This window comes from Nycticebus coucang, chromosome 18 (assembly GCF_027406575.1).
Source record: "Nycticebus coucang isolate mNycCou1 chromosome 18, mNycCou1.pri, whole genome shotgun sequence".
Classification (NCBI taxonomy): domain Eukaryota; kingdom Metazoa; phylum Chordata; class Mammalia; order Primates; family Lorisidae; genus Nycticebus; species Nycticebus coucang.
In genome coordinates, this window is record NC_069797.1 from 77,003,389 (window position 1) to 77,027,027 (window position 23,639).

A 23,639-nucleotide genomic window follows, 5' to 3' on the forward strand; every position below is an offset into this window, starting at 1 on the left:
CCCATCTCCTGACTACATTCAGAAAGGGCCAAATAAAGTCTTACCCAGGCCAGACTCTGCCCCTGATGACTGGCTATTGGGACCTCGGTTTCCACAGAACATCCGCCAGAGAAAGCCAGGTTTTCGCTTTAAGGCCCATCTCTCTCTCTCCTAGTTCACTCCTGGGCTCAAGAGTACAGACAAGGTAGGCGGAGTCACTGCCTCTCCAGAATCACCTTGGAGAATGGCCCCGCACCCTCAGCTCCAAAGCCCAGATATCATTCCTTCTCAAGTCAAGCTGCTTGCGTCTGGAAAGTGAGGAGCACAAGCAGGTGACGGGGGAGCCAGCCACGTCTAGACCCTGAAGCCAATATCCACACAGTCAGTGACTTGGCCGGGGATCAGAAAAGTATTTCTGTAAAGGGAGGGCCAGATGACAAATAACTTAGCTTTTGAGGGCCACACGATCTCTGTCCTACCCATTCAACTGCTGTTGGAGCACAAAATCAGGGTGGACTTGGCATTATCAGTGAAACTTTATTTACAACATCCGGCGATCAGTTCAGCAGTGGGTATAGTTTGCCAGTCCCTGAGAAAGGCCAGTAAAGTCTCCAGAAGCCAGCCACCTTCTGTCATGCCAAGACAGTCCCAGCACAAACTGCCATAGTGTGCCTCCTGATGTACAAGGTCTAGACAATTAAGTTCTCGAACTCGTCCTCATGAAAGTGCTACATACCCCATTGCTGAATATCATTATGGTCACCAGATGGCCAAGGGGAGTCCTTCAAAGGTGACATTCAACAATGAGGTATGTAGCACTTTTTCTAGGATGGGTTTGAGAACTAAGATGTTAGAGCAGCGGTTCTCAATCTGTGGGTCGTGACCCACAGGAACTGTTTTAAAGGGCCACGTCATTAGGAAGGTTGAGAACCACTGTGTTAGAGGCACTAAGTGATTCTTTATGATAAGCAGCTGAACGATAGGAGGTGGAGACAGAATAAAACAGGCTGAAATTGGAACTGGGAATTGAGATGGGGAGAAATGAATCAGGGAACAGCTGCCATGTTAACAAGTCACCTACCAGCAATTTTACGCAAAAACTATCCAAGTTACAGGGTAACTCGTGACCTGTCAACAATGTGTTAACTGTCTGACCTCATATGTATGCTGCGTATGTGGGGGGCAGCCTGGCTTCTGCAGGCCTCCTGGCAAAGATGTATGACCTGAGTCTGTCCGTGGAAATGTCAGATAAACACACGGTGAGGTGGTACTGTGGATGCTCCAAAATTAGACAGGTGGTGGCTGCATGATTCTGTTACTGTACTCAAAATCCCTGAATTGTACACTTTAATGGGTGGCTTGAGACCAGATCTGGGAGCTCACACCTGTAATCTCAACACTTTGGGAGGCCAAGGTGGGAGGATTGCTTGAAGCCTGAAGTTCAAGAGCAGCCTGAGCAAGAGGAAGACCCTGTCTTCATAAAAAATAGAAAAATCAGCGGGGCGTGGTGATGTGCATCCATAGTCCCAGCTATTTGGGCTGCTGAGGCAGGAGGATCGCTTGAGCCCAGGAGTTTGAGGTTGCAGTGGCTATGATGATACCACTGTCCTCTCTCCTGGCTGACAGAGTGAGACCCTGTCTCAATCAATAAAGGGTAGCCCACATGGTGGCATGAATTACCTCTCAATAAAGCCATTAAGTACAGCCAAAGTCTCCAAGACGGATGAATGACAACAGTCTTCTCGGGGAGCAGTAAGGCACTGGTATATAAGCTGGGGTTGACTCCAAAGATCCAACGTAAAGTCGGACAGGACTCCCTCCCACCTGAGCCGTCCCGTCACCCTCTCAGCTGAAGCCGTCCCTTCTACCTCTCTGTCTCTAGATCTGCATCCCAAATGCCTTCTGACTTTAATTATACAACTACTACTCTTTAATCACAGGAAACGTAGGAAATCCATTTAAGCAAAAAGAAATTAAAAAATCACTCTTGATCTTACTAGCTGCCCAGAATTTTGATGGATGACCTCCTAGACTTTCCATACATGTGTTTAAGTGTATACACACTTTTTTAAAAAATGTAACATATAGATAGTAAAACTATTAAAGAAAAGGCAGGAAATTGTCACCATAAAAACCAGGTTAGTAGCTACCTCTGAGGAAGAGGAGGGAGATGGGACCAGAGGGATAAACAGAGGTTTGGGGGAGGCAGCCACGATCTGTTTTACGACTTGGGTGTCTGTTCAATAATCTTCTGTTAACGTGTACACTTTAAGCATTGTGCATTTTTAAAAACGTATTTTATATTTGACAATGTTTACATGTGAACGCATACAGACCGCATCTGAGCCCTTCAAAGTAATACGCTCTGAACATTTCCCAGATCATAAACAATTCTATATCACTTAAAAGCACTGCTTATGATTTTGCTTTCAGGATAGAGTTTAATTTATGTAACTCATCTCCAACACACAGGAGAACCTCATGAACAAAGCTGGCCCTCAGGAGTTTCTCTCCCTCCTTGGTGGCTCCATCCGTGACCTGGAGTGACCATTCCTGCTTGGAGCCACCTTCCCCAGGGCCACTCTCTCCAAGTCAAATTGGGTCTGAATTAGCACCATTTTGTTAACACCACTTCATTTTAAAAAACCCTCCTTTCCTGCTCTGCTATTTCCTAGCCCTGGGACCCTGAGCAAATTACTTGGTTGATTTGTGGTTCAGTCTGATCATCTGCAAAATGGAGATAATCAGAGAGAAGGAAATGAGTTAACACCAGTTACAGTGCAGAATTACACGGCCAAGCTCTTAGCAGAAGCTGTCATCACTGCTGCTGTTGCTGTCAGGTCGTCACCATCGACCATCATCATCCTCATCATCACAGAACTGTCCTGACTCCCCTCCTGGCTCCCCATCTGCCTGTCACCCAATGTCTCCCCCTGGACAGGTCTCAGGAGGCCACAGAAACCTTCTCTGAGTCCCAGTGCTGTGCTAACAGACCTTACTGCTCCGGCAGGGCTCAAGGCTGGCCATGCCGCTGTTCCAGCAACTCTTTCCACTTGTCCATTCCCCACCCTAGCCCCCAAGCCATCTCTGCCCCAGGCTTATCTCGCCTCAGTGGGGGAGGGACAGCAGAAAGGGGGTGACAGGAAGGTCTCTTTCTGAGGGAGAATAGAAGGTGGCTTGACATTGCTCCAGCTCTGAGACTGGTTGACATTCAGAAAACAAAAGACTAGACATCTACAAAAAAGTTCCCTTTAAAGTGACAGTGACTAACCTTCAGGGGTCACATGCCCCTGGGAGAAGCCACACACCCTGCAGGAACACACACAACTGGACTGGCACCAGGGCTTGGCCCCCACCACCCCAGGCCCACTTGCTGTTTCAGGGCAAAGCCTGGCTCAACCAGCCTTGCCAGGACGCCTGAAGCTTCACCAAGATCCTAATCTGACCTGACCATCCCAGGGAGCAGCCAGCTTTGCAGGGCGGGGTCTGTGTGTCCCTGCCCAGGGGCCAGGACTCCAGGGAGCCAGGTGGGTGGGCCCTGGGAGGTCTTGGGATGGGGCTGGGATGTCAGCGATGCCCTGCTTGCAACGAGACATCAATGCTGGTGACCACCCCTCGCCCGGGAAGCCTCCCCACACCCCCCTTTCCTCCAGCTGCCTCTCCTCCCAGCAGTGACAGGGCACCTCAACTGCTGCTCGCTCTGTCCCCCCAACCTGACACTCGGAGGCATTCCTTATCTCCACACTTCCCATTCACATCCATGAGCATAAAAATCCCCAAAACTTAGCCAGGCAGTCTCATTATCATCAATTCTTTAAAAAGCATAAACAAGTACAACTCTCAATCCTACACTAACTATTCGTAACATTTTCTTAGCCCCCAAACTGTCTTGGTTCCCCATTTTGGAGACAACCACTCTGCAAACCCCAGCAGACTTTGGGATCTCCTGGGGAGGCTCAGAAATCCTGGCACCTGCCGCGGAGCCTGAGGCAGCCTCAGCGGGAAAACTCAGGATGCTGCTTTCTACCAAGTTCTGGGGGGACTTGCCCTGGGCCCTTGGGATGGAATGCTGACTCCATGTGACAAGCCAAGCAAAGCAGCAACACTTGGTCCCAATCCTCTCTGCCCCAACCCTCCCCTGTCGCCCACTTTGCACCCAGAACTCTGACCAGTGCTGGCGCCATCGCCTCCTTACCCAGAACACCTGCACACACCCTCATCCTACCACCCTAAAGGATGCACTTAGCAAGGCCTGGGTGCGTGTCCCTCACCTCTGTCCTCTAGTTTGGGGCTCTTCACATCCCTAATCTTCATTTCTTTCTTTTTTGAGACAGGATCTTGCTCTGTCACCTGGGCTAGAGGACATTGGTGTCATCATAGCTCACTGCAACATCAAATTCTAGGGTTTATTTTTTTTATTTTTTTATTTTTTTGGCCGGGGCTGGGTTTGAACCCGCCACCTCCGGCATATGGGACCGGCGCCCTACCCGCTGAGCCACAGGCGCCGCCCCAAATTCTAGGGTTTAAACCAGTGGTTCTCAGCCTATGGGTTACGACCCCTTTGTAACAATGAAAATACATCCTGCATGTCAGATATTTACATTACAATTTATAACAGTAGCAAAATTACAGTTATGAAGTAGCAATGAAAATAATTTTATGGTTGGGGGGTCACCACAACATGAAGAACTATATTAAAGGGTCACAGCATTAGGAGGCATTAGGAAGGTGAGAAGCACTGGTTTAAGCAATCCTCCTGCCTCAGCCTCCCAAGTAGCTGGGACTACAGGTGCCCACCACCAGGCCTGGCTAATTTTCCTATTTTTTAAGAAATGGGTCTTGCTCTTGCTCTGGCCAGTCTCAAACTCCTGACCTCAAGAAATCCTCTGGACTCGGCTTCCCAAAGTGCTAGGATTATAGGTGTGAGTCACCACCCCCAGCCCTTTACTTGGATTTAACCCCACTTTTCCCTCTTGAGAAAGACCATCCTGGCCACAAGAACACTGGGTCCTTGGTTTGCCAGGGTGCACGGGCAGAGGGAGCATCTAGGGCAGCCCTGGAGTCACCCCCTTCCACCTCTGCCACACCTGCCTCCGTTTATCCTCTTCCAGGCTTTTTCCTTCTGCTGCTGTTTTTTTCCACCCTCCCAGCTGCCTGGGATCCTCAAAGGACATCTCTTAGTTGTTCTGGACCCCAAGGCTTACCTGTGCCCCTAAGCACCGCATTGGTGACTGTGTCTTAGCACTAGGATGGCTGCCCGACCCTCCCCATAAGCCTGGAAGTCCTCTGTGTTCCATCCTACATGTGCTCAAATGTCACCAAAGGATCTAGACCTCAGGCATGCACTAGTGGGACGCACTTGGTGAGACAGCAGGGAGGACGGAGGCAGGGACCCAAGTCTGCCCATGGTGCACAGCCCACAGGCAGGACTGTATGACTGACTTGGCACCACCAGAAGGGTCCCAGGCTGGTGCTGTCCTCAGCTCAGACAGGGAGGGCCATGTGGCATCGGGGGAGTTCCTTCCAGCACCCATGACACCTCCAGGCCTCACACTTACCTCTCTCCTATTCCAGGCTCCCAACCTTGGGAGCTGCCACTCAGGTTCCAGGCACTCCCCTGACAGATTCCGCCAGGGACAGCATCCAAAAGAGCTAAAGAGCCCCGGTTTACCCACAGTCCTCTCCTCAGCCTACCACTGGGCTCTCTATCCTTAAATCCTGCAAATGCATTTCACATCATTACCTGGCTACTTCTTAATATTGGTTACTTGAAAAGTTTATCCAATGGTAATTATTTGCCAAACCACATGAGTCTGACTTACTCTATACCAGCGGTTCTCAACCTGTGGGTTGCAACCCACAGGAACTGTATTAAAGAGTTGCAGCATTAGGAAGGTTGAGAACCGCAGCTCTATACCATGCCCTGGCCATTGGAGAGAGTCTGCAGGAGGCCTGCACACCCTGACCATGCATTTTATCGTGGCTTCCGGATGTGCAGTTTTCCTCTCCAGAGGGCAGGGATAATGGTCTTCTCCCTTAACATTCCCCCAGCACAGAGTCCACAGCTCCATAATTGCTTGTTGAAACACAGACATGTTTAATAGCAAAGTCAAGCTGTACAACACGGGCAACATGGATCAATCACACACTTTACAGGAGGTCACCATCAACTGCTTCATCCAGCAGCTCCCAGCCCACTGCACTGCAGGCCTCACTCGGCCCACGACCCCGATGCTTTCCCTGAGCACATGTGTCGTGAAGACACAGACATTTTTGAGGGCATGCTACATGGCTTCTGGGTGGCCCCTCTCACCATGTAGGAAGTGGGCCACCAGTGGTCTGCTTGCCCTGGGACAAGAACATGGCCCTTGAGGCCTTGGCTGCGGGCCCCTCCCCAGCCCGTGCTGGAGACCCTCAGAGGGTGTACAGAAAGCAATTTCCAGAGGGGGAGCTCCTGAGAGGGAGGATATTGCAGAGGTCTTCCTGGGCATCACCACCCAAACCAGAGAGGAGGTTTCATTCTCTGGATTTACCCTTGATCCCAGACATCGGCCAAAGCATCCTGTGTCTGGCAAGCAGCTCAGCTGGCTAAGTGACTCCAGGCTCCAGCCATGGCACTGCCTGAATGGTGAGCCCAGCGCTGGTTTCCAGCCAGATCGCCCCAGCCGCACAGCCGTGCGGGAGGTGGTGACAGCCTCCAGTAGGCGGGAAGGAATCAGGCCAGCAGCGCATCTGAACACTACTGTGATGGAGACACACCATGCTTCCTGTTTGTCCTGGGGCCCTCCAGGAAGAAGCCAGATGATCTCCTATGATCCCTTCATCCTAAATGCCACAATCTTTCATTCTCAAACAAGTTTTCTTTGCCTACTATAGCCCTGATCCCACTAGGTGCGAGTGACCAGGGAGATGCCTCCTGAAACTTACAAGGGCAGACAGAAACCTCACTGTTTCCTGAGCCAATCGCCTCCTGTAGACACAGAGCCATTTAACAGACCTGCACGCAGCCACAGGCAAAAGGAGCCAGCACGCCACATAACCCTTTATTAACCCCCAGTGGACACACTTTTCCAAGACCCGAGGGCCACGGCCATGGTTCCACAAAGTCATCTGTGGAGCTTTTAAAACTACAGAAGCTGAGGTCTAGGCTAGGCCCCAGTATCTGCAAAGGGACCCAGAGCTGTGTCAACTTAAGAGCCCTCCAAGCAATTCTGCTGAGCCAGAATAGGGAACCATTGCTGAGCGAGGCACAGACCCATGCCACTTAAGACAATACAACACTGGGGAATAGACAGAATATTGTCTCTGTGGGGTTTACTCCATCCCTACCCTAGGATGGCCTCTGCTGCTTATTTGGAGTCAGCCGAGCACAGAAGGTGTGACTGGGAACAAGAGAGGGCAGTCTGGGTGCACTGGGGTGCACCTCAAATTCATAGCCAGCCAGAACTCTCTGCTGATGTAATCAAGTTGAGGTCATACTGGATAAGGGTGGGCCTCAAATCCAATGACTGGTGCCCCACAGGAGGGAAACCTGGACACAGAGGCACTCATCGTGAAGAAGGCCATGTGCAGACAAAGGCAGAGACTGCGGACATGCTGACATGACAAGCCAAGAACACCAAGGATGGCCTGGAGCCGCCGGGAGTTGGGGAGAGGCACAGAGTAGATTCTTCATGGCCTGCAGAAGGAACCAACCCTGCAGACACCCTGATTTTAGACTTCTGCACTCCTGAACTGTGCACGAATAAATTCTTGTTGTTTTAAGTCGCTGGTTTGTGGTGACTTGTAGCAGTTGCAGGAAACTAACACATTGGGCTTTGCAGTACAACCCTGGCATCCCATTAGGCCTCTGAGCTGGAATGGGGTTAAAAGTTTTAGCTATAGGATGATTTTGATGCAATGATTTGGACACCCATGCCAGGAAATCCAGGCAGAGGAGACCAACTCTTGAGGCAGGAGTCTACAGGCACGCACCACAGCTGCTCAGCCCCTGCCGCACCTGGTCCAAACCCAAGGCAGAAACAGAAGCGGCTGCCTGGAAATTCTCCCCACACCGCTGAGGCATATGGGGTGATCCCAAGGCCCAGCTCCTTCCCACTCTGATCCTATGAACCAAAGAGTCCTCCAAGCCTCAGTTTCCTTGTGGATCCCGGCTTGATTCTGTGCCACACCCACTGGTCAGCCAAGGAGCTTGCACTGGTCTAGCTTCTTGGGGGACACCCCAGACAAAGACCTATCATAGTGTCTGGTTTTTTTTTCAGTTTTTGGCAGGGGCTGGGTGTGAACCCACCACCTCTGGTATATAGGGCCAACGCCCTACTCCTTTGAGCCACAGGCGCTGCCCCTATCATAGCTTCTTTATTAAAGAAGCGTCCTCTCCTTTGCCCCCAAATCTTGCTGAACACCAAAACCAAATTGTAGAAAAGGCCTTATTTCCCCTAAATTGGGTTTTATGAAACTACTCAGCAAACGGGTACCATGTCATCAGCCCAGGTGGCCAGAGTCACATGGTCCCCACAGACAGGAGCAGCTGAAACCTCCCCGTCCCCCAAGCTGGCAGCTAAACAAACTAATTGGGGTGGGGGCATCTCAAGGGCATTGTGGACAACCCTGGCTTCTGTCTAGGCAGGTGAGGGATGCCAGTCTTGCCATACCTGGCCTGGCACACGGCACTCAGAAGGCAGCGCGGCTGCCAGGGTCTAGACACTGTATCCACATTCGCCCTCTGGGCTGAGGAGGCCTGCAGGTGTCAGCCCTGGTGGAAGCCTCCAGCTAGCTGGTTCCTCCCATTTCTACTGCCTCCCTGGATCAGAACAAACAACTGGGCCCCTCCTTCCTCCCTTATTATCACCCTGTGTTGGGGGAGAGGCATCCTGGCAGGAATGGGTATCTAAGCAGCCACCCAGTCCCACCTGCAAAGTCGCCAGTTTTTTCCAGTTTTTGCAGACGTCCTGAAAAAATAGCCACTGGCAGCAAACCTTCAGGGGTCCTGGTCCCTGCCCAGCCATTTGTGGGGCCTTCTGGGCAGGGCCCCAAGCAGGGAGCTAGCCCATAGGACTGCACTGGTTCTTCTCACAAGCCCCTTAGGGCCAGTGGAACCTAACCTGGGTCAGGGGCGGGGGATGGGCTTCCATTCTACCCTGGCTTGATCTGTAAGCCCCCCAGATGGGGGTTCTGGGAGAAGCCACAAGAGATGCCTCCCCATCAGATCCTAAGCCCAGAGAAGCCCAACTCCCACCTCACCTCACCTGTGAAAGTTTCTTCCAGGGGTCCCCAGTCCTCCAGCTCACCCCCACCCCACGCTGTGTCCCCTACTCTCCCCGCCCCCAGGACTGGCATCCCAGGGAGCTCTGCCTGCCAAAACCCAAGACGTTCCCTGGCTCCCTTTTCTGGGGCTGGAGCTGCAGCGGAATTTCGGTGGAATTTTGAGGTTGCAAAGCATCTCAGCAAAGAGAGGGAAAGAAGGGGAGAGAAGGGAGGGGAAAAATAAAGTAGAATTTGGGCGTCCGCTTGCAGGATTCTAGAGAGGGCTAAGGAGGGTGGCGGGGGGGCGGGCGCCGGCGAAGGCTGGGGTGGCCGGAGGCCGCCCGCCGCTCCTTACCTACATCTGCATTGCAAAACGCCTGTTGCGGGTGCACTGGGGAGCAGCTGCAGGCGTCGGTCGGGCGAAGCAGCGTCCCCAGTAGCAGGAGGCCGAGCGCCAGCCGCAGGCTGCGGGCCGCGGCGCCCATGGTGGGCTGGGGGGGTCGGCGGGGCGGGCGGCGCCTGGGGCCGGGCGCTCCTCTGCGCGGTCTGCGGACGGGTTGCGGGGCGGGCTGTGCGCTCGGCCCCGGGCGCCGGGCCGGGGGCTCGGCGGGCCTCCGCGGCGCGCCCTCCTCACCTGACCCACTCGCCGCGCGAACTTTCCGGGCTCTTTGTCTCGGGGGCGGCGAGAGAGCGGCGAGGGCGCGGCCACCGGGCGGAGGAGGAAGGGTGGAGGCGGCGAGCGCGCCGTAGCCCTCGCGGCTCCGCGGTTCCTCCCGGGGACGCGTTGGCTGCGGGCGCGGGCCGCGCCGCCTTTTTATTGCGCTCGGCTCCGCCCCCGGTGGCGGGCGGCCAATGCGGGCTCCGGGCGCTCCCGGCGGCCCCCCGCCCGCGCCTGGCCGCCGTTCCCGGCCCGGCTTTTGTTGCACCCGGCCCGGCCCGACCCCACCGGCCACGCAGGACGCGGAACAGCGCCGCACACCTGGCCTCCGCGGGCCCTTGTCCCCCAGCGCCCAGCCCTGCTCCTCGAGCTTGGCTCTCGAGGGGCACTCTGCGTGCTTCCCTGTCACCCTGGCTTCCTGAGAGTCTAGTCTCTGGTTGGACGAAGACCCCTTTGGATCGGGCGCCGTTCCCCGTCTCCCCACCACGCCCCCTGTGGACGGGTGGCCTGGGGAAACTCACTGAAGACCCCCTTTTCAAAGGGAGGCTGTAACGTTTTAAGTACACTGGCCAGTTTGGGGGGACGGTGAGGAGGGTGTGGTTACTGTGAACAAAGCAGGATTTTATATAAACTGGCCATATTTTTGATCAGCCAACAAGAGATTGGGGGGGGGGCAAGAGCCAGTGGGGCACTAGGCTAGCTCAGGTTCTCACAGTGCCCTTCCTTAGCCAGCACACGTGGAGCTGAAGGGCTTTTCCCCTGTTTTGTGTTCCAGGAAAGGCCAAGGAGGTGTGGTGTGTGAAGCTGGTAAGTTGGTGACGACTGGGCTCTCTGTGTGTCAGCGAACCTGCCCGTGCACTTCCGTCCCCTTCCGCCCTTGCACCCCAAGCCCGGCATGTCCGCCTGGCTGTCACACACAGGGCATAACTCTCGCCTTCCCCCCTTTTGCAATCTAGCTAGGGAACGTACGTGGAGTAAAATGACACAATTGACTAACTGGCTCAGGCAGGAACATCATTTGAGGCCAGGAGTTGGAGATCAGGGTGAGCGAGACCCGGTCTCCACAAAAAGACAGAAAAATTAGCTGGACCTCAGGGGCGGTACCATGACCTCACGAAAGAGACTGCATGGGAAGAGTGAGGAGAGAGGGGCTTGGGCTACAGCTGGGGGGACAATCCCCCTGGAGAGACTGGACCCTCAGCCCACCCCTGTGTCAACCCCACCAGCATACAAGCATGCTGGAATTTCCCCTAGGAAAAGTTTTTTTCTTTTTATACAGTGTCACTTTGTCACCCTCAGTAGAGTGCTGTGGCATCATAGCTCACAGCAAGTGATTCTCTTGCCTCAGCCTCCTGAGCAGCTGGGATGATAGGTACCTGCCACAATGCCAGGCTAGTTTTTTAGAGATGGGGTCAAGCTGGTCTAGAACTTGTAAGCTCAAGAGATCCACCCACGGTCTCCCAGAGTGTTGGGATTATAGGTGTGAGCCACAGCACCTGGCCTGGGGAAAGTTTTGAGAACCTCTGGACCACACTTTTCCCACCAGAGGGTACCCCATTTTTCTGCTCCCTCAACTGTTATCTCTTCAAACAGGTATCTACACCAGAAATTTCCCGGTTCTTCTCCCTTTTCTCTGGCCCATACTCCCTCCCTCTCTCCTTCCTTCACCCTCCCACCCCTCCTTCCTCTGTCCATCAGGAAATACTTATCTGAGCATCTGCTGTGGACCAGGCATGTCCTAGAAGCTGGGAGCTCAGAGTCTGCAGAACAGGAAGAAGTTCCTGGGTCAGCAGGTATGAAGACTCCAGGCCCTAAGCCTGGATCAGTGGAGGTTGGGGTGAGGCTGAGGAGCCCGAGGAAAGAGGATTGAGACAGAGGAGGCCACAGGGAAGACACACTCATTTCCTGTGAGTGTGGTTGGGAGGCTTTGGAGCCTTTGGAGCAGAGAGGAGTAAAATCAGACACATTTCCTGAAATAATCAGGCTTGGGGGGGGGGCAGTGGCAAGGAACAAGGAGGCGCTGACCCAGAGATGCAGCATGTGGCTTTGCTAGCCTCACCAGCCACAAAAACGTGACAACCCCCCCCCAACCCCTTTTGTGTGCTGTGAACAGCTCACTGACCGCTGCAAAGTCAGGTGGGGAGGTGGCTATTGTCAGGAGGCATCTAAGGTCTGACAGGCCAAATGACTGCCCCACTGGCACCACAGGGGATGGGAGAGACATCCCTGAACCCAGGCCTCCCTCCCAGTTCAGAGCTCCCAGTGCACCTCCTGGCTATCTTCCTACTGCCCAGGGCCACAGAGTCTCAGCTCCTGGGCCAGCTTCTGTCCCGCTGACCAGCCTCTCGCATGTCTTGCGGTTAGGACCATCCCATCTCAAAGCCAAGGAAGCCAAGGTCGGAACGAGGACTCTGCTGGAGACAGGAAGTAGATTTGAACCTGGCTGCCAGCAACACAGGCCCCTCTTTTCTGTTCCATGGACAGGAGGGCTGAACAATGCGTCAGCGACATGGGGAAAGGGCTGCCCCTTTAGAGACAGAGTCTAGTCTGTTCCTGTAGAGGGGGGAAGTGTCAGGTCGCCCCAGGCCCAGGGCAAGAGTGGGAATGAGGAAGGCAGACCCCAGCCTGAAGCCCCTCCATCACTTTCACTTCTAACAAGGCTCCTCCTGCTCTTACCTTGATATTGGTGTCAGGGCCGGTAACAGGGCAGCCACAGCTGAGTCCCGAGCCTGCCTCAGTGTGCTGGCCTGTGGCTTGTACCTGCTCTGTGGATGCTCAGGACAGACAGGAGGAAGCAGCTCCTGCTAGGCTGGCACACAGGGGAGGCATTGGGGGAGGGTCTCCCAGAGCCTTCGGTCCACACTCCTAGGGCACCACTCCCAGCAACACTCCCACCCGCTCAAAGAGACTCTCCCAGGGTGGAGTGCAGCAGAGCTGTCAGACCACCTGCCCACGCCCAAGCACACCCAACAAACACGTCCGGGGCTGGACGGGTAAACACTGTCCAGGGCATGAAGAGTCAGCGCTCCTCCCTCTCGCTATACTCAGGTAAGCTGGGGGCAGGAGGATCTTTCTTAGGGTGCACCACGGGAGGGGCACCACTTTTTGGTAGACTCCCCTCCTGGTATATCCAGCCCCCTGAGCTTACAGCTTCTCTCCTAGGAGACAGCTTGAGTGGAGCCAAAGCCCCCACACTCTTCCTGGAAGGTTGCCGAGAGCCAGATGGTATCTTCAGGAGATGGGCATCAGCACTGGTCCCACGCAAATGGGAAGTGAGACCCCAGGCCAGTTGGCCGGAGCTCCGGCAGCAGTGAGACTATCCTGGGCAAGTCTGGGAGGAGCCAAGAGCTGTGGAGGACGCTGGGCCATGTGTCTATGTGTCTGGCTGTCTAGAGGGTTTCTGCAGCTGTGTGAATGCAGCTCTGAGGGAAGTGGGCAGCCCATTGGCACCCTGAGGGCCTTCCCCACCCAGTTGAGCACCGGACTCATGGCCAGAATGGGTGAGTGGTGCCACTCAGCCCAGGCGTCTGTCCCCAGCCTCCCTTAGTGGGGGTGTTCACCACAAGAGATAACAAGAAGGTGTCAAGAGTGGCCAGGGTCTTGGGAGGGGGTGGTGGGACAGGATGGAGTTCACTGAGGCAGCGTGTTCAGTGATGGAGGCTCCAAAGGACATTTTGACATGAATTTTATCATTAATGGGATAATGATTTATCATTAAGAGATGTCCCAGGCACCGTAGGGTGCTGACCAGTGTCCCTGGCTATGACCTGCTAGGTGCCAGTAGCATCTCCAAACGTGCAAATGTGACAAGCAAGAATGTCACCCTGGTTGAGAATAATTAACTTAAAGAAATCAGTACAAAATTTTGGTCCTAAGCAAAGCAAGTTACAGAGACACAGGAACAAGGTTTCAGCTTGTACAGGAGAGGACAGTGCATGAGGGAGGGTCAGTGTGTTTGTAACCCAGAGAACCAGCGGGAATCTCACACCAAACTGTGACACCGGGTGTCAGGAGACAGAGGGAAGGCAAAGAACGCAAGAAGATTCTTTTTGCAAAGTGTCTGTGATGAGATAGCATGTATCTTATGCATGTGAAATTAAACACATGGGTGGTCTAGACGGCTGTAGACAGGGGTGTCCCTCGGGATGCCAGTGGGGTGCGATGGGGTGGTGAGAACTTAGGTGAAGGATGAGAGTCTTCTGTCTCTCCTCTCTGTGTGCCAAAAACACAATTTGATTCTAAAATGGACAGTCCTGGGGTTAGAAAAGCATGTATTTTCCTGTACTTTCTGTATAATGCTTTTTTTATTTTGAGACTCAACTATGTCATCCTCAATAGAGTGTGATGACATCACAGCTCACAGCAACCTCAAACTTTTGGGCTTAAGTGATTCTCTTGCCTCAGCCTCCCAAGTAGCTGGGATTACAGGTTTCCACCACAATACCTGGCTATTTTGTTATTGTTGTTGTTGTTGTAGTTGTCATTATTGTTTAGCAGGCCCAGGCTGGGTTCGAACCTGCCAGCCCCCGTGTATTTGGTGGGTACCTTAACCACTGAGCTATGGATGCCAAGCCTGATTAATACTATTAATGCCTCTACATCTGCAGCCATCAGGACTTATTTTCAAATGATCCCATGTCATCACCTAGTCACCCTTGCCTCTTACCTCTCTTCAGGTTTTCTTTTGCCAAGTCCATGGCCACCTCACAGGGCATCTCCAAATAGCCTTCCTCCCCTTCCCAGGCCAGGGCACCTCTCCACCAACAAACCTGCCTGGATTCCAGGCAGGAATCCTTAACTAGGGCACAACCTTCACAGCCTGGGACGGCAGCCTCAGGCCCCTTGTTGCTGTGATCCTGTTTCTAGTGACTCCAGAAGGAAAGGAGGCAAGAGGGACAGAGAAGTTGTCCTGGACGGGCAGGAAGCCCATAATACCACGGGCTCTAAGAGATTGCCACATCTATCTGGAACAGCTGTCCCAGACAGAAAGTGCATGAACACTTCCTCCAGGGAAGGGGCCTAATACAGCACGGGTTTCCCCTCCTGGCCTGGAAGCCTAGGGACACTGTTGTACAGGGACTCTGAAATGGCAGTGCCTCTCATCCCTAGGGCCAGGTTTCATCTCCTCTCTGACTCAGAAGGTCTCCATTCCACCAGGTCCTCAGGCCTCCCTCCAGGAGTGAGGCAAGCTTGGGGAGCGAGGCTTCTGTGATCAAGTATTCCCCAGAATCTGTACCCCTGAGCCCAGCCTACCCTCCCCCCTCCCTGCCCAGCTGCCCCCTATGCCCCAGGGACTGGACTCCCCTGCATCTTCCTGCAGATGCTTCCTGGAAAGAACACAGAGGCATCAGGGGGTGCTGCCAGAGGGCCCCTCACAGGCCCTCGTTTCCGCATGCCCAGGCCATTTCCTCTTGGCCTTGGGCATGTGGTCATGTGCTTCATTTCATGTGCTGAGTGGGGACCAGGGCCAGGGAGCAGAGATGAGAACCCTGGACCTTCTCCAGGAAGCAGCCTCGGCTGACATTCTGGGGACGGGGCTGGCCGCAGGGGAGGGGCAGACACCTCTGGAACTGGCCTCCCAGCTCAGCAGGATTTGTCCAGGCTGACTTTTCCTGGTTTCAGGTTCCCCTTGACTGGAAACCTGGCCCAGGGAGGCTCAGGTTTCCTGCCCACCACCTTCCTCCTTTTCCTTTGGTGTTGGGGAGTAACAACCCATGGCCATGATGTCATCACCCCGTCCAAACAGAAGGGAGGCTGGCTTGGCAGAGCTGGCGGAGTCCCTGCTGAGTGCAGCAGTAAATTTCATTTCAGGGCTATGATTAGGTCTGTGCCCAAGCATTTCCTCTCTCTCTCCATTTCCCTCTCCCCAGTCTTATTTTTCTTTTCCTCTTGGCTCCCTCCTTCTCCCCTGGGGGCTTCAGGTTCTCAGTGACGTCAGCTCTGTGGCCAGCAGCACCCTCAGTCTTGGCCAGATGCTCATCACCTTCAGAGTCAAACCCAACCTCCCTCCCTCTGGAACCAGCTTCGGGGGCTCTGGAATGGGTCCAAATCCCTGACCAGAGTGGTGTGGGGTGGGAGTGTGGGGGCAGGATTTCAAAGGCCCTTACTCAGCCCCCAGCAGGGTGCCAGGCAGCAGAGGGAGCAGGTTTGGGTGGCTCTGGACTCCAGCAACAAGAGCAGAGGAGATGGAGTGAGGAAGGGGTGATGGAGCTGGGTGGGGATCTATGGGAGTCATGATGTGCCGGGTCACCACCACCACCTCTAGCTGGTTCTGAAGCTTTTGTGGGCCTGCTGACTCTTGCCCACGCCTCCTTGGAGCTCCACAGCCAGGACAGCTGCTCTCCTGCCTGGGAGTGGAATCCTAGGAACAGTCCCACACATGTCACAGTGCCCCTCCTCTTCCTGCATGGCTAGTCACCTGGCTCTGTCCTGGTGTTCTCTGGCCCAGGAACCAGGTCGACAGCTACTCACCACTCAGGGTCCCCTGCTTCCCTGGCTCTCAAATTGTCACCTGACCACAGAGCCTGTTGCTGTGGAGGTCTGGACAGGTGACATCCCCCAGCATGCGTCCTACAGGGGTGAAGGAGGCTCTGGGTTCCCATCACTGCTCCCTGTCCTGGAGGACTCCAGCTCTGCCCCTTGAGGAGGAAGGGGAGGGAGCTGGACGTGGCCTGGTTGCTGATAGGTAGCTCTTGGCAGACACCCATTGCTCTGGATTCCAGCATTCCTTCTGCCTGGGCCTGGATGTGGCCTTGCACCCCTTGTCACCATGCTCCGGCCAACAGAAGGTGCTGCATGGGTTATTTTTGTCCCAGGGAGGTGCCCGTGTCCCAGCTCATCACCTGGCTTCTCTTGGCCCCCTGGGATGTTATCTCACAGGCCCCTTGGTCTGTCTACCCCATCGACTGGGTACTTCTTAAGGTTACAGATTGTTCCTCCTTCCACTCCTTTCATTCATTCTTTCACACAAGTATTTATTTGGCACCAGCCATAGGACAGAGCTGTGCGGGAGCTGGGGACATGGATGCAGCAAAAGTGGCCCTTCCCCTGACAGCACAAACCACACTTTAGTGGGAAAGACAAAGAGGAAACTGCAAAGAGCATGCTGGGTGCGACGACGGTGGTGCCCAGGGCAGTGGACACCGAGCGCCAGCCAGGTCAGGGCGGCCCAGAAGGCTGCCTGGGAGAAAAGATCTCCAGTGGGACCTGGAGTCTGAGTCAGAGCCATCCAGATGGGGAGGGCTCTGTTCCAGATGGAAGGGCAGGAGGACACCTGAGGCTCCCCGGCAGTCAGGCTGGGAGGGGGCGGGGCCTGGGCTGTCAGGATGGCGGGGCTGAAGGTGAGTGGAGGGGACAGAGGCAGCAGCAGCTGTTGGTGGTGACTCACTGCTGAGCAGGATGATTGAAAACACATGTTCCCGCCAAGAGGCACATTTATTACTCAGAGCTAAGGGCTCTTGGATGGCTCGGATGTCAACAGGGAGAGGGGTGGGGAGGAAGAGTGGTCAGCGGGGCCATGGGACAGGCGCTGGGCTCTTACTCGTAGTGTTCTCTGACTGCCGTAGCGCAGGCTGTAGTGGGATCACTCCTTATGTCTGCCTGTGTTCCTACCTGCTACTTAAAAAAAAAAAAACCTCATGAAAAATTTCAAACATATTTATAAGAAGAGAGGACAGGGTGAGGCTCACTCACACACCAATACCCAGTTTCAAAAATTATCAACTCCTGCAATATTGTTCCATCAGCATCTCCCCAGCGGGTAGTTGAAGCAAACCCCAGACACGGCAGTCTGTGTGCAGATATGGGGAGAATTTGCTGTTTTTTTTTTTTTTTTTTAGAGACAGGATCTCACTTTGTTGCCTTCAGTAGAGTGTTGTGGTGTCACAGCTCACAGCAACCTCCAGCTCTTGGGCTTAGGTGATTCTCCTGCCTCAGCCTCCCGAGTAGCTGGGACTGCAGGTGCCCGCCACAACGACCGGCTATTTTTTGGTTGCAGTTTGGCTGGGGCTGGGTTCAAACCCACCACCTCTGGTATATGGGGCCAGCGCCCTACTCCTTTGAGCCACAGGCACTGCCCAGAATTGTTTTTTTTTTTAAATTAAGGTTTATCTTCTCTTCTTGTGGATAGAGAAGCAGGTTCCATTCTGTGTCGGTTTATCTTAGCATAAGACTTTTCTCTCAAGGAAAAAACAGCTTTCTAACCTTCCCCTCTCAGAATCCTCACCTCTGTGAAAACACATGACTTCTCACCCATCCATGTAAACAAACCCTGGGGATGTCTTCAGGCCTGAAAAAAATTTGATCTGGCAGGGTGGTCAAGCAATGTGATTTATTTCTTCCCAATTCCCTTGTGGGATTCTTGAGGGATGCTGCTCAAAGGGTTGGCCATAGTTAAAGGCCTTTGATCTCCCAGAGCCTGTAAGTTCCCTAGGGTGGGTGAGTGGAAACGCTGGGAATAGTACTGTCACCTACGGTGTGGGGAGTGCCTGCTGTATGCCACTCCTGTGTATTATCTGCTTCCGCTCTCCCCTATCACGTGGTAAGGAAGAATGGTGTGATGCAACAATGAACTTGGGCTTGAGAATCAGAGAAACACGGCTGTGGACTCTCTCAGTCTGTCTTTATTTGGAGGATGGCATCTTGCTAGCTCCTATCTGGGCGCTCACAGGACAGCGCCCAGCACACAGCAAGTCCTCGTGATATTGCTATAAAGGGGCAAGAAACCAAAGCTGGTGGGACAACTAGGAATCCAGGGTTCAAAGCCAAACCCTTGGATTCCAAACCTTGTGCCCTTCTCCCACCAGCAGGTATGCTCCAGGAGGGCCCTTCATTAGAGTCCACTGGGTCACCACTGACCAGTGATGCTTGGATGTGGGCTGAAAGGTCTATCTGCCATGGACCCAGCCCCCTGGACACTGGAGCCAGGGGAGGTGTCCATCCCCAGAGCGGCACCCTCCTGAGGACCTCACAGCCCTGGGGAGCCAGCGGCAGTGGAGGGGAGAGGAATAAGAGGGTGATGGACCCTCCCACCTGGGGACAGGTCCGTCAGTGTGACCTAGTCCAGGTCTTTGAGAGTAAGGTATAGGCACCCAGGCAAGGCGGTTAGCCAAAGTGGGCTTTTTTTCTCTTTTAGAGGAAACAGGGAATGTCATGTAACTGACAAGCAAATAGTACATTGTCCTTGGGGCCACTTTCTCCTTCTTACTCCTCAAACCCCGCTGCGTGGCTCATCTCCGCCTCTGTTGTCCCCACCATGCTCTCTGCATTTCCACGGCCTGGTGTGACTGTTCTGTCCCCAATTCTTCCAACCTTTTAGTTCAAACATGACATCTAATACATTCCTCTCCAGGGTTGCATTCTTGTGAGTGAAGATCTGACCTGGCCAGCCTGGGCCACGTGACTATACCTGTCTCCATGGCTCTGGCCACTGGCACCAGCTGGGTAGTTTGGGTCCAGGAGTCTGAAGGAAGGGCTGCAAAGGATGGAAGGAGTGGAAATAGATCACTCTCTGGAGGGAGGAAAGTGAGTAACCCTGTAGAAAGACTCACAGGGGTGGCTACGGTTGGGCCTTTGGAACCGTTCAGCCAAAGGAGAAGACAGTTGGGGTCTGGGCCTCCAGAGGGTGTGTCATAGCCCTGGCATGATAACCCCGTATCCGTCAGTTTGAGAGGGGTTTTGTCTGACAGAGGGTCCCGTTGGGCCCCATCGCCAGGCCTGTGGTCTTGCTGGCCTTGATGGGGGTAGGGGAAGAACCCTATTTAAGGCAGATGAGTTCAGAGTCTTGCCTTGTTCTGGGCAGCTGTGGAGGCAGGAGCCACTCCAGGCTTGGACGTTGACTGGAAGACCTGTCCACGGCTGCCACTCTCGTGTTTGCTGCCAAAGAAAATATTTTTTGCAGGTTCATTGTGAGCTGAGAATAAAAATTCAACTCCCAGCAGGATGAGTTGGGCAGGGAGGGAAGCTTGGCCTTCTCCAAGAGTCTGGAAGACTCTCGGGGATGGCAGCATTCCAGCCACACCTAGGACCACAGACCTTGGTGGCCGAGACAGGCAGGTGAACAAGGCAGCCAAGGGTGGGAAAGGCCTGGACCCGGCAGAAGACGGAGGTGTTAGGAAAGCATGTGCTCTAAAAAGCCAAAGGAGGACTCTCAGGCTGTGCCCCCGTGCTCCCCAAGAGGCATGGGCTAGAAGTGAGGGAGGTGGCAGCAGCTCCAGCTAAAAATAAATAGGACAACAACAAACACTGTTGTTGCAGAGTGCACACCGGGCTGAGAGAGTTCAGATAAAAGAAAATCTGTATAACCCATAATCATTCAGAGATATTTCCTGTTAATACTTTGGCACATTCTTTTTATTTGTACATAACTATACATGTTTTTTCATATATCTGAAGACATACCTAGCAAGGGATACTGTATGCACTGATTTGTAGCTTTGTTAAACCCATGAAGTTATCACGAACATCTTTCCGCGTCATGGCCTTGTAATGCCACTTATAACATCTGGCTCTCCCTGGATGCAGAATGGGTTTGCCAATGGTAGCTCCCAGCTTGTGGCCCTTACAGCTCCCAGTCCCAAAGAGCAAGCAGGTGTCCTCAGCCGTTGCCATGGAAAGTACCTGAGGAAGGCTCTGATTGGCCAGGCTTGGATCCTGTGCCCATCCTTGAGCCAATCCTGTGGCCAGCAGGATTGAGGACTTTGATTGGCTGGGTGTGAGCCACATGCCCACCCTGTAGGCAGAAGGCAGAGGAAGGCAGAAAGCAGTTTCCCCCCAGACTGCATAGTAACAGGGGCTCTGTAAATACCAGGGGGAGGAGTCCCCAGCGAGTATTGTGTCTAAGACTAAAAACCATCAGACCCAGTATCTTCTCCTGAAGAATCTTATAATTTGCAAAAGACTCCCAAATATGAAAACCCAACAAAAAAGGGGTTAAATTTCAAACATGTGATAAATAGGAGAACTTTGCTGCAGGGCAGACCCGGCTTTAAGTCCCATTTCCACCATGACCTTGGCTAATTTCTTTACTTCCCTGGACTTGAGCTTCCTTATCCACAAAGTGGAATAATAATACCTGTCTTAGGGTGTGGTAAGAATTCCATCTGTTTGCACCTGTAGCACAGTGGTTAGGGAGCCAGTCACATACCCCAAGGCTGGCGGGTTCGAACCCAGCCAGGGCCAGCTAAACAACAATGACAACCGCAACAACAACAACAAAAATATCCAGGCATTGTGGCGGGCACCTGTAGTCCCAGCTACTTGGGAGGCTGAGGCAAGAGAATCGCATAAGCCCAAGAGTTTGAGGTTGCTGTGAGCTGTGATGCCATGGCACTCTACCCAGGGCAACATAGTGAGACTCTGTCTCAAAAAAAAAATTCCATCTGTTGCCATAAAGCCGGCTAGTACCTGGCACAGAGTAGGTGCTGGGTAGGTGGGAGTTCTTATTAGTTGCAGTATTTGTTCAGGGGAGGGAGAGCATGAGACACAGACCTAGTAATTGGAAAAGGCTGAAAGGTGAATGGTGGATTCATTGCAGCCAAAAGGTGCAAACAACCCAAGTGTCCAGTTCACTGATGAATGGATAAAGCAAATGTGGTATAAAAAAGAACGAGGGCTCAGCGCCTGTGGCTCAAGCAGCTAAGGCCCCAGCCACATACACCTGAGCTGGCAGGTTTGAATCCAGCCCGGGCCCGCCAAACAACAATGACGGCTACAACAAAAAATAGCTGGTATGGTGGGTGCCTGTAGTCCCAGCTACTTGGGAGGTGGAGGCAGGAGAATTGCTTGAGCCCAGGAGCTGGAGGTTGCTGTGAGCTGTGATTCCACAGCACTCTACCCAGGGCGACAGTTTGAGGCTCTGTCTCAAAAAAAAAAAGAACGAGGCTCTGCTACGTGGCACTCCATGGCTGAACCTTGGAAACACTGTGCGGATGACAGACACCAGGCACAGAACGCTGTGTGGTTCCACTTACAAGAAAGCAGAATGGCGCTCGCTCAGAGCTGGGGGCTCAGGGGGCAGGGCGAGGATAGGGTTGGGGAGCTCAGGGGTTGATGGCTGCGGAGTGCAAAGCTTCTCTCTGAAGTGACCATAATGTTCCAAAGTCGACTGTGGTGATGGTGCGCAACTGCATGAGTATGTTAAAAACTGCGGAGGGTACACTTCCAGTGGGTGAACTGGACAGTCTGTGAATGGTACCTTAATGTAACTATTTAACAAAAGAAAGAAAGAAACGTGAATTTGGGACTTCAAAGCTGTGTAGAGTTTAGAAAGTCAAGGAGGGGAAGAGGAACTCTGCAGTGGAAGGGATGGCTTGCCCGAGGCTGAGGGGAGCTAAGCAAGGCTCACTGCACGACCCTGGTGGAGCAGGCTGATACTGGCCATGCTGAGGTGAGTGCCGACATGCAGACAGGAGCTGGAGGACAGGACCACTGCCATCGAGGCCCCCCGGACAGACAGGGAATGCTCTGTGGCCTCAGCAGGATACTAGGAACAGGAAACACCAGGCATAGGCTGAGCACGCTGGCTTCCAGGAAAATGCACCCCAGAGGCCCACACTATGGGAGGTTAGAGGTTAGAGTGCCTCGCACCCCCGCCCACTCAGACTGGGTCCTTCTGGGTCATCCTTCCACCTCTGAGCCAGGACCCACAAGAACCAAGTGCACCTGCCGTGTTCTAACCAGTTAGGAGTGAGGTGGAATAAAATGGCTTTGACAGTGTCACCACCAGCTTCCCCGTCACCGTCACCTCACCACCACCCTCAGAACTGGATCTCGGTTGGCTTTGGTGCCAGGTTTTCTGAGGGAGAGTCTTGGGTGAAGGAGGGGTCCGAAGGAAATGGGAAAGGCTGGAATTTGCAGGCAAAAAGATTAAAGAAAACGAAAGCCACCCAGAAGATAAGTGAGAATGGTGAAGACAGGAATCCAGCGCATTGGCTGGGATGGAGGGATGGATAGTTTGAGGGATGCTGGTGGGAAGAAGGGAGACTTTGGAGTAGCTGCTGCAGGTGTGATGCAGGGAAAGTTGGGGGAAGGGATACTTTGCTGAGAATTTTGAATGCAATGTCTTCGTTAATAGGTTTCATTAGGCCAGAGATTGTGGCTCAGGTCTATAATCCCAGCATTCTGGGAGGCCAAGGTGGGAAGATCCTCTGAGTTCAGGAGTTCTAGACCAGCCTGAGCAAGAGTGAGACCCTGTCTCTACTAAAAATAGAAAAACTAGCTGGCATTGTGGCAGGTGTCTAGTTCCAGCTACTTGGGAGGCCGAGGCAGGAGGACTGCTCAAGCTCAGGAGTTTGAGGTTGCTGTGAGCTATGATGCCATGACACTCAGGGCACAGAGTGAGACTCATTAAATATTTAAATCACATTTAAATTTTTTCATTTTTAATGAATAGACTTTGATGTTTAGGACAGTTTTAAGTTTGTAGAAAATTGAGCAGACAGGACAGAGCGTTCCGTGGATCTGCACCCCATGTGTCAGTATTGTTAATGTCTGGCCTTGGTGAGATACATTTGTGACACTTGAACCAGTATTGACACACTTTGGTTAACTAGAGGCCACAGTTGGCATTCCGTGTCTCACTGCCCTGAAACTCCTCTGTGCCCCACCTACGCACACCTCTCTCTTGTGGTCAGTCTTTCCTTCAAAGTGACGTTTGCTCCAAAAGGTCACAGGAGCCCAGGCTGAGCAGCGTCCGCAGATACGGTCTTGTCCCCGTGAGGCCATGGTCCCAGGCTCTCCGTCCCAGGCGCCCCTGTTC

General features: G+C 53.4%; 1 protein-coding gene and 1 long non-coding RNA gene across 2 annotated transcripts in view; one reads left to right on the forward strand and one right to left on the reverse strand.

The window, feature by feature from the left end:
* The window catches only part of TIMP2 (TIMP metallopeptidase inhibitor 2), a 51,367-nt gene extending 41,353 nt beyond the window's left edge, over positions 1-10,014 (reverse strand). The window contains exon 1 of the mRNA XM_053570577.1: positions 9,581-10,014. Within this exon, the coding sequence (XP_053426552.1) occupies positions 9,581-9,710 (130 nt within the window). The 5' untranslated portion in view covers positions 9,711-10,014. The remainder of the gene's footprint in view (positions 1-9,580) is intronic.
* A 1,571-nt stretch (positions 10,015-11,585) lies between these two features.
* On the forward strand, positions 11,586-14,365 carry LOC128570946 (uncharacterized). Its single transcript, XR_008375671.1, has 3 exons — positions 11,586-11,676; positions 12,753-12,931; positions 13,046-14,365. It is a non-coding gene; the product is annotated as an uncharacterized LOC128570946 (long non-coding RNA).
* Positions 14,366-23,639: the final 9,274 nt, after the last annotated feature.